This window comes from Oryza glaberrima, chromosome 8 (genome assembly GCF_000147395.1).
Source record: "Oryza glaberrima chromosome 8, OglaRS2, whole genome shotgun sequence".
Taxonomy (NCBI): domain Eukaryota; kingdom Viridiplantae; phylum Streptophyta; class Magnoliopsida; order Poales; family Poaceae; genus Oryza; species Oryza glaberrima.
In genome coordinates this window covers 4,901,132-4,911,479 of record NC_068333.1, presented here as the reverse complement: position 1 = coordinate 4,911,479, position 10,348 = coordinate 4,901,132, and the positions used below count along the sequence as shown (strand labels likewise).

General features: G+C 39.9%; 2 protein-coding genes across 3 annotated transcripts; both read left to right on the top strand.

The window, feature by feature from the left end:
* The first annotated feature begins 646 nt into the window (after positions 1–646).
* On the top strand, positions 647–6,646 carry LOC127782141 (KH domain-containing protein At4g18375). 2 transcript variants are annotated; one of them, XM_052309212.1, is made up of 8 exons: positions 647–843; positions 1,385–1,968; positions 2,675–3,175; positions 3,259–3,498; positions 3,570–3,851; positions 3,951–4,006; positions 4,396–4,486; positions 5,073–6,646. In XM_052309212.1, the coding sequence occupies exons 1-8, from the start codon at positions 825–827 to the stop codon at positions 5,202–5,204; spliced, it is 1,905 nt and encodes a 634-aa protein (XP_052165172.1). In that variant the 5' UTR covers positions 647–824; the 3' UTR covers positions 5,205–6,646. The 2 variants fall into 2 exon arrangements, with proteins under 2 accessions (XP_052165172.1, XP_052165171.1); XM_052309211.1 differs by having other exon boundaries at positions 3,951–4,045.
* A 1,733-nt stretch (positions 6,647–8,379) lies between these two features.
* On the top strand, positions 8,380–10,139 carry LOC127783357 (photosystem II 10 kDa polypeptide, chloroplastic). Its single transcript, XM_052310613.1, has 5 exons — positions 8,380–8,643; positions 8,769–8,821; positions 9,050–9,105; positions 9,217–9,269; positions 9,848–10,139. The coding sequence occupies exons 1-5, from the start codon at positions 8,508–8,510 to the stop codon at positions 9,940–9,942; spliced, it is 393 nt and encodes a 130-aa protein (XP_052166573.1). The 5' UTR covers positions 8,380–8,507; the 3' UTR covers positions 9,943–10,139.
* The last annotated feature ends 209 nt before the right edge of the window (positions 10,140–10,348 follow it).

Genomic DNA, 10,348 nt, shown 5'->3' with positions numbered 1-10,348 from the left:
GCGGCCATTCAAACTCTTTTATGTTGAAGGTTGGCTGGACTTCGGATTCGTCTTCTCTTTTGTTCCCTTGCAGCATAAACTATATGGGGGTTTGTCATTCGGGTTGAGCTCAGACTTCCTGTGCGACCTTGGTTGACAGGCTTGTTGTTAGAGCTCCTCAGATTTAATGATGAACTCCGTGAAAATCCTGTGCTGAGTCCGGTGAATCAAATTCTACGGCTCAGCAAAAAAACCTCTGTATTGTGCCGTTTCCGTGGAGGCAGCCGAAGAGGATTACCAGCCTGTCAAGCGGAGTGCACGCCCAATGAGGCCCAAGGAAACAGTTGTTGCGGCAATGCCGCAGCTCCCTGTTGACTTGCTTCTTTCTCTGCTGCTCGGTTTCATCAGAAAAGTTGCTTCTTTAGTTTAGTTAATCCTCCTTTTAAAAGGATAGCTCTTTGCTTTCAGCTTCTGTCTTCTGGCAATGTACTGGGTTTATTAATTTATTCCATATAATCTCTGTTCTTGCTTAATGAAGTGATTGTGTGATCTCAAGAACACAAAAAATCCTCCCAAAAAATGGTTCCAATGACGAGTGGGCCCAGAAGACTTGGTAGTCGTAGATAACGAAACCCTTGGTCCGTGAGCGTGACACGCAGCAGTTGAAGGCTGAGACCGGAGACGGAGACGGAGAGAGACGACCCGAGCAGAGCAGAGCAGAGCTTCCCCTCGACTCGATCCTCTTCCTCCCTAGGGTTTCCGCTCCTCCTCGATCCAGTCTCGCCGCCGAAGTGCCCCTCCCCTTCCTCCCCCCACCCCCACCCCCACCCCCACCCCCGCCGTCGATGCGTGGCGGCGGTTTCGGTACGTCCTCGCGATCTTCAATCGCCCGCCGATGCATTTATCGCCTCTCTCGCCTCGTCTTCTTTTTTTTATGGGACAGTCAGTCGAAACATTCTTGCTTGCGTGGACTCGCGGATTGGAGGAGATTTGGGCATTGGAATCTCAAGCGTTAGGTTCTTGCTCCGAGGCCTCTCCTGTGCTGTGCAAATCCCGTAGAATTTCACTCTTTTTAACATCATGTTCAGCTTTTGCTCCTGCTAGCTGCAGGCAGACTGGGGGTGCTATTATTGCCATGACAACGTCATCCTTCTCTGATAAATCCGTAACTCTAATCCTGTTGTTGTGATGATTAATCCGTAGACCGGATCCCGTTTTCCGCGTTTCGACTAGCTCTTGTCGTGTTTTGCTTGCTGCGGCTGCCACATCCATCGCTTAGTAATTCAACTTGTTTAATTGCTTGATGTTCTCTGTTCATCTATAATGCGTCCCATGATTTTAAGCCTGCATTTTTCATTTGCAGTTCATTAAAAATATGATTTTTATCCTGCATCCTCTTTTGCAGTTAACGAAATGAGGCATACTGGCAAACGCCCTCAGCAACACAGGGACCATGACAGAGAAGAAAGGAGGGACCAAAAGAGGAGGCCAGTGCCACGTGCCCAGGAAAACTCTGGTAATGATGAATTGGTTGTTTACCGCATACTCTGTCCGGACAGAGTAATAGGTAATGTAATTGGCAAGAACGGCAAGGTGATAAACTCTATCCGACAACAGACGAGTGCTAAAGTCAAGGTTGTCGACCCTCACCCTGGTGCAGACAAGAGGGTTATTTTGGTATATTGTTTTGTCAAGCATAGAAACCTAGATGTTAATGACGACGATGACAGGGAGCCTGTTTGCACAGCACAAGATGCATTACTCAAGGTACATGATGCAATTGTTGATGCTCTGTCAATCACTAGGGACTCTGATGATGAAGAAGCAAATATCCTTGTACCAGCTAGTCAATCTGCAAGTGTCATAGGAAAGTCTGGTGCTGTCATCAAGAGGCTTCGGTCAACTTCGAAAGCATTTATTAAAGTGAGCCCAAAAGATCCAAATGAAGTTACACATTCATGTGCTATGAGCTTTGATAATTTTGTTCAGGTAATTTCTCTCATCTTTTACTTTTCTTAATTTAAATCATTTGCCAACATAATAGGAGATTAACAATTATTGAACAGTTTGAGGATATTGAGCAGCATATTTGCAGTAATTTCCTTGACTTTCATACGACTTGTAATAATATCATCATATATATTCTTTGTTTGTGAGTGACCATGCATTATGGCATTTGCCAAACAAATATGCTATAAATTGTAAATTTTAAAAATGTAAAACTTAGTTACGCTCGAACATGAAATTGTATACATCATTGCATAAGATCAATTAGCCACCTACGTATAGACATTTGCGAGGAATCCATTTTTTAAAGAAAAGATCCTGCAAACAATATACATGCCTAAGTTTATTCAGAGCCATATAACTTATGGAGTGAGAGGATTGGTGTAAAGCTTGCAGTCACCACCAACACATATAAAAAGAATAAAGATCTTATTAGTTACAACATGCCAGTACAATATTTTGAATACCTACAATCTGTTCAGTAAATGCAGCTCTGAAGCTAAATGCCTTTCTATCAGATTTTGTTCTTTATTTGTTTATCATACTTTGTGTTGTACACACCTTTATACTGTATCATGCTTAACAATTTGTAACCACTCTTTTTAAGTTCCACTTTCTGCAATATCCATGATGTGTTTCCATATATATGTTCTTTAATTGCTATGTGTAATGTATATATGCTAAACAGATAACCGGTGATGCTAGAGCTGTCAGAAAGGCACTATTTGCAGTATCAACCATCATTTACAAGTGCCCATCAAAAGAGACCATTCCTCTTGAAACTTCTGTTTCAGACCTTCGTCCAAGCATTATAGTTCCTTCTGAGCTTCCTGTTTACCCATCTAGTAACTTCTACTCACCCTCTGATGCTGCCATATCTTCTGGACATCCAAGTCTATCAATCTTAGGGTCAACACCTCATGTTCCTGAACTTACAGTATCGGCTGATGCTCATAGTCGACTGCCCATTTACCAATCTGTGCTTCCTGTAATTCCTGCTTATAATACACCGAAATGTTCTGGGGAGCTAGTATTGCGTGTTTTATGCCCTGCTGGCAAGATTGGGTTGGTTATTGGTAAAGGTGGGGTGACCATAAAGAGTATAAGGAAAGAGAGTGGTGCAAGGATAGATGTTGATGACTCAAAAAATGACCGAGAGGAAAGTATAATCACCATTACATCCAATGAGGTTAGATCACGCTTCCTTCTAAAGTTATGTTGGTTCTGCCCTACAGTGTGGTGTTTTATTTGGGGTGTTACCTTCTGTTTCAGGCCACCGATGATGCTAAGTCTGCAGCAGTGGAAGCTGTTCTGCTTCTGCAATCGAAGATCAATGATGACAATGAAGGTAAAATGAATCTTCGCCTTCTTGTTCCAGGTAAGGTAATAGGCTGTCTTATTGGCAAGGGCGGTTCGATTGTCAATGACATGCGGAGTAAGACTAAGGCAGCTATCTACATATCAAAGGGTGAAAAACCACGGAAGGCATCTTCCAGTGATGAGCTTGTCGAGGTATCTCATTTTACCATTTAAAAAGAGTCTGTTACTGTGATAGCTTGGGTCTAAATTGTCATTGCATGTAGGTGTTTGGAGAAGTGGAAAATCTGCGTGATGCTCTTGTACAGATAGTTTTAAGACTCAGGGATGATGTTTTGAGGGACAGTGTGGACAGGCAAAATTCTGAGAAAGATGGGAAGCTAACTGTTGCCACTACTGATCCTTTGTATGCAAGCAGTTATCCTTTGCCTGCATTATTACCTTACAGACAACAGATCACTCCCCTGGGCTATGATCATAGGGGTGACATAGAACGTGGTTTGGAAGTATATCCGCATAGCAGTTTGTATGGGTACAGCTCCTTGCAGGTACACCATTTTAGTTTAACTTCAATTATACTTGTTTCTCCTTTGATCTTTATATTGAATTTTTTGATATCAGCTTAGCCAATGATAATTTTCCATCAGGCTATAGATGATGGCTATTCAGCAGTCTCGTCATATGCATCAAAGGGATATGGAGGGTATGTTGGAACAGAACTTCCCATGAACCCTGATCTCAAGTACTGCTTATTCTTCCATTTAATAATTCGTTTTAATTATTACTCCCTCCGTCCCAAATTATAGGGTGCCCCTTTTTAAGTACAATCAAACTCGGTATCTTTTGACTAATAATCATACTAGCTATATCTATACTAAATATTATGCGTGTTATATCACTTCATATTTTGAAGTACTTTCATGTGTTGCTAATTTCATATTTGTTGGGATCATAGAATGAAATAAAATACTGGTTAAAGTATGTTATTGAAGACCGTGCAAAAAAATATAGGCCTTATAATTTGGGACAGAGGGAGCACTTGGTATCTGATCCTTCCTGTTTTAATCCTCTTCGCTAACTACCATTGGTCAGACGTCCTCCACATATGGAAATGACTATTCCTGCTAGTGGCCTGTCAAAAGTAATGGGGAAACATGGCACAAACCTGGACAACATTAGAAAGGTTAGTTTGCCATTCATATTGGTGCTATCTTTCCTTTTGCAACATAAATGAACCCCTCGTTTTGAATGTACTCCCTCTTTCCACTAATATATGATGTTGGTTAGTTCACGTTATACATTAATGGAAGGAGGGAGTAATAACTTTTACTTTGTTCTATATTTGATATGGATTCAGCGTCTAGAGAAAGGGGTAGATTTTAAAAAATGGTGACAAGCACAAACGCTTATATTGCTTCTTTTTATCTCGTCTATTAGTGAGTTGAATACTATATTAATTTTCTTAAATGAATATATGTTCCATTTTCCAGTACTCAACACAAGTTGATCTTTTTGCTTGTTTTATTAAAATGATTAGAATGCATCGTATGATGTGTGTTTATACAATTGCAAGACTGCACTCATTTAAGTGGACTTTGTAGGAAAGGAGATAATCTGTTAGCGGGATTAACAGGACAAAAATTATGAAAGTGCAATTGGTATATCTGACATCTTCAGTGGGTTTATAAATTTAGGGGAATAAAGCCTTATAGGTAGCCTATTGTTTTCTCTCCTTTGCATCAATGTTTAATTTTTTAGTACCATTGCAGATTTCTGGAGCTCACATTGAAATTATTGAATCAAAATCGTCTCGTCATGACCATGTTGCTCGCATATCTGGCACCACTGAACAGAAGCAATCAGCAGAGAATTTGATCAAAGCTTTCATAATGTCTACTTAAGGTTCCTGTTATAGTTTTCAATATAGCTGGACACTTCAATCTGTTCCTTTCAACTTCTCGTGCCATCCCATAATTTCCTTGGGTCCAGGAAAGAGCATCAAATACCCGTCCACACAAGTTTCGATGAATCTCATGCTTATCCAAGTGTGTTCCCAGGGTGAACCTAGCACTCTATGTTCCTTAGGTTCTCAACCTTGACCTATTTGTGTTGCCTTGTCCATCTTATTTGGCATGTTCAAATATACCCGGTTAATCTCAAATGATTCTCAAATGATTAGTTCAATCTCATCGTGGTTTAACTTATGATTGTGTCCTTTCAGCAGTGATAGCTGATTCATTCAGTTGTTACCACAGGGGAAGAACTCTTCTTTCTAACTACTCTGCTGCAGAGCCAAAGCTTCCTTTCTTTTCAAATGCAGTATGTCCCTATGGTGGATTTTTCTTACCAATGAACATGTGTATATGCTCTTTGCCAAATTCTTCAATCACAAGAATTTGGTCGCCTTGTTTGGCATGCTCAAATATTCCCAGTCGATTAGTTCCATATTGTGTCCTTTCAGGAGTGATGACTGATTCCTTCTCATGATTATGTCCTTTCTGCAGTGATGGCTGTTTCCTTCCATTGTTAGTGTGGGGGGATAGTTCCTTTTTCTAACTGTTCTGTTTCAGAACCAAAGCTTCATTTTCTTTTCAAATACCCCATGTCCTATGATGGGTTTTTCATAGCTATAATCGTTTGTGTATAATCTTTGCCAACCTCTTCAATCACAATATGCAGACAGAATTTCTGGTGTTCTGCATATTGCTTGCGATTGTTTCCGCTGGATATAAGGACTACGCTAATATTTAACTTGAGAAGTTAATTATTTTAGTATAACTCACTTAGCTGTCATCTCCTTTGAACTTCCACTTCAATTCAGATTTTAGAGCCATGGCCTACCACACAGGCCCTACATTTTCCAGATAGGTTCCATTGCTCAATGTTTTTTTGGCTCAAATTTCTTAATCTCATCTTTGGCAGGAGCCTTTGGCATGTTCTCAGATTTGGTTTGTTATCAACTGTGTATAGTAGGCAATTTTGGTCATAGCAACACTGGGTACAAACTTGTACTCAAGCAAGAGTTACAATTGACAACATGAGTACATTGACTAGGGCGTGCAGTTTTTTTAGATGGTTAGGGGATGCAGTTGCCACTGGTGCAACGTAATAGTTGGAGTCTCCTTTGTAAATAGAGGATACGAGATTCTGAATTTTTGTAGCAAATAGCCAATGATTTTTTTTCACCCTTGTGTAGATGAGTGGCATTCGCATGTTCTGTATTCTTGAGGATAAATTTCAACGGTTTTCTTCTGAAATGCAGAATATGTGGTCTTGTTGGTAAACTGTTGTCTTGGACTAGTCCATGCTATGCAATTTTGAGCAATTCGCATCTGGTTGTAAACCGATATATTCTATGGGTTGTGTTTACGAACGTGACTATTGTTTGAGATAATATGATGTCATTATCTTTGTTTATCTTCTGTGGTTCGAACCAAACATTACTAACAGAACTACTCCGTGATATGTTATGTGAAAGCAATATTCAAAGTTGCAAACATAAGCTAGTGAGATGCACAGAAACTAGTTATCAAAACGAAAAAGAGGCTAGCTGACTCTGCTCATCATGCATGATATGTATGAATTTTTGTAGGTTACTACTGATATCAGTTCATCGATGCTGCATCATGCATGAACTGCAGGTTACTACTGATATTGTTTTGGGCATTAGCAGGTTTCAGAATTGAACTTTCGACTGTTGCTGCGCGCACACAAAATAACCTTCACTGCAAAAATTTAGTATGACGTATTTGCAACTACTGGTAAACTCATATTGTCACGTTAGCATTATCCGAGACAAATCTATGCTTTTCAGGTTAATAAGCTAAATATTTCAGAAAACGTATAATAATAACAGTTACTCCGGTGATTTTGGAAATTTGACTACGGTGACGACTTGTTATCTTGATCGAAATGAGCGCCGTATGAATCCCTTCTTCAGACTTTTGAGTTTACAGAGCAGCTGCTGATGGAAGCAAACCTGAGGTAAATACTGAGGAGCTTTGCTCTATTGGGGATTTGGGGGTGGGGTACATATCCAAGGAGGTCCAGACAACTGGATTTGATCTATTTCTCCTAAAATATACTCCCTCCGGTTCCATATTAATTGACGTTTTGGACAAGGTTGAGGTCAAACTTTTATAACTTAGACTATCAATAACTTTAAAAATATTTAGTTTAAAGGAACTATAACAACATATATAGATTTGTCTTTTAAAATATTATAATAAAAGTAAACATACATTTATTTATTATATATATTATAATAGAAAAATAAGGTCAAAGATGTATCTTGTAGACCATGTCATTGTCCAAAACGTCAATTAAAATGAAACCGGAGGGAGTGCTTTTATTATTATTATTTTTAAGAAAAAGAAGAAAATTTATGCTAGCCATGGATTTCAGTCTCCTTGCTGGATAGGATAATTGCCAGTGGCTGAAATTACCCAGTCAGAAAGAAAATAACTTACCTTATCTTGTATTGTCACAGGCTCAGAATTTATCTATTTCCCCCCTTGATAGTAATAATAATACCATCTTTGGCAGAGAAACCCAGATTCTTACCTTCTGAAGTCCCCTCGTTCCTGATTTGGAGTAAAAATTTGAGTAGCATCTGAATGTGATGCCCTAGCTAGTGACCATATATTAACATTCAGTTCTTTTAGATAATGGATTAAAACCTGGCCTCTATATCCAAACTCGGATGTACATGGCCAAATTAACATCCAGTTCTTCATCCACCTTCATATCAGAACATTCCAGAATACAGATTGCAATGGCATCCATTGGCACCACATGTTTTGACTGATTCTTTCACTGTTTCTTGATATATTTGTTGATTTTTCATGGTAAATAGCTCATCTGTCCAATCCAGGCACCACATAATTTCCCCTGCTAAAACAGTGCCAACACAAATTTACTCATGTCCACTGAAAATCCCCAGAGGATAACGTTCTGGCACTGCCATATCAGGACCGGACCATACGCGGCGCGCCACGTGGCGCGCCGGCGGTCACACCTGTGCTGTGCACCCTGGCATTATCCCCATCCACCATCCTGTGGGTGACTGGCCACCAAAGGTTTTTGGCGCCACAATTATATTGAGCTGCCATTGCTTCTCACCTCTGCTTTGCATCCATCCATCCATCAGAGATCAGGTAGAACAGTGAGAGTGAGGTGCAGAAAAATTTGAGCTGAAGCTGAGGATGGCAACATCCATGATCACCTCGCCGCTGGTGGCGCCGGCCCGGGCCAAGGGCCTTCCGTCCATCTCCCGCCGGGGATCCTCCTTCGCCATCGTCTGCAGCGGTGGGAAGAAGATCAAGACCGACAAGCCCTACGGTCTGAAACTGAAACTTTCTTCAGAATTCAGACTTCGGAATGTTTTGCTGATTATTGTTGAGTGAGTTTCAGTGGCTGAATTTGTGTGGTTTATCATTTTTCTTTTTTTTTTTTTATCTTTGCAGGGATTGGAGGTGGCATGTCAGTCGATATTGATGCATCTGGCAGGAAGAGCACGGTCAGGACTTGTCCCCAGCTCCAAAATTTCTCAATGTTTCAGTCGAAATTTTGCTAGTTATTCTTCATGGTGGTGGCTAGGTTTCAAACTTTAAAACTTGCAAGAATAATTGTCCCATATTTGTCCAAGTTTCAGTAACAATTTTGCAAGTTTTGTTCATTCAAAGATTCCATCTGTCAGACTCTGTAGTCTGTACTGAATAAACTGAGATTTTTGTGATGGATGCAGGGGAAGGGTGTGTACCAATTCGTTGACAAGTACGGCGCAAACGTCGACGGCTACAGGTAACCAAGATTGAGATAAAATTAAGCTTAAAAGAGTACTTTTACGGTGTTATCTACCGGTATTTTAGCAAATTGATTGGCTCAATCTGACAAATTCTCGACGATTTGCAGCCCAATCTACTCGCCGGAGGAATGGTCTCCCACCGGTGACACCTACGTTGGTGGTGAGTAAACCATTCTTTTACAGTCCATTTACTATATACTTATGAAATACTACTATCATACCAGCAAAGAAGTCTTGGAATAACCAAATCTAAATCTATATATGTGCATATGTTGAGTCAATCCATTGTAGTTAACTACTCCATCCATCCCATAATATAACTTCTAACATCCAGAATTTATTCCAAAATATAATAACTTCATCAAAATTCTCTTTCCAACCAATCACAATCCTCTATCATTCACTTTTCTCACAGACCTCCATCTCTCAACCAATCACAACCTCGCACCATTTAATTCTATATACTTTCTTAATAATTGTGTTTAACTCTAAAACTTCGTATATTCTGAGACGGAAATAGTAGTAGGTACAAAATCTGATAGGGTCTTGTCACTTGTCAGCACCCTGTGATGTGATGGAGAGTTCTTACGCCCTAGAAATCATAAAGGCAAAATCTTATCTTGATTAATATTATTAAGAAACTTATAATTCTTTTGTATGGTCAATCTTATCTGCCTATATGCTTATTATACGGTCAATTAATTATATTATCTCTGTATTGTGGTAATTAATCTTCAGGAACCACCGGGCTTCTGATCTGGGCCGTGACCCTCGCCGGGCTCCTCGGCGGCGGCGCCCTCCTCGTCTACAACACCAGCGCCCTCGCTGGCTAAATTTCACCCAAATCCAGTCTATGTATGTAACACCAAGCTGGGTGTCTGCATATTCATCTGTAATCTAAGATAGCCTTCCTCTGAATGCGATGTGATGATGCCCACTGCTTAATCAAACTGCATTGTGATTAATCTATGTAACACTGTACTTGCATGATGATGATATACTACACTTGATACTTGAATTTGGAGATTAATTGTTGATACCAAATACATAGATTACATAAGGTTATCTTGCATTATTGGGCCTTCTCTCTAGTGCATATAGTTAGCTCAATGAACATGCAAATTAAAGTGAGAAGAGTAAAATATCCAATAGCTAGTTGACTCTCTTACTTATTACGGATCCCAATTTAAAGCTAAGGACTGAATTTATTTGGATTGGTTTATGTATGGTCCAGTCAAG

Coding starts and splice junctions, on each gene's coding strand:
- LOC127783357 (XM_052310613.1), top strand. CDS start 8,508: ATGGCAACATCCATGATCACCTCGCCGCTGGTGGCGCCGGCCCGGGCC. Junction 8,822..9,049: donor CATCTGGCAGGAAGAGCACG/GTCAGGACTTGT, acceptor TGATGGATGCAG/GGGAAGGGTGTGTACCAATT. Junction 9,270..9,847: donor CGGTGACACCTACGTTGGTG/GTGAGTAAACCA, acceptor ATTAATCTTCAG/GAACCACCGGGCTTCTGATC.
- LOC127782141 (XM_052309211.1), top strand. Junction 3,499..3,569: donor CCAGTGATGAGCTTGTCGAG/GTATCTCATTTT, acceptor CATTGCATGTAG/GTGTTTGGAGAAGTGGAAAA. Junction 4,046..4,395: donor CCCATGAACCCTGATCTCAA/GTACTGCTTATT, acceptor ACCATTGGTCAG/ACGTCCTCCACATATGGAAA.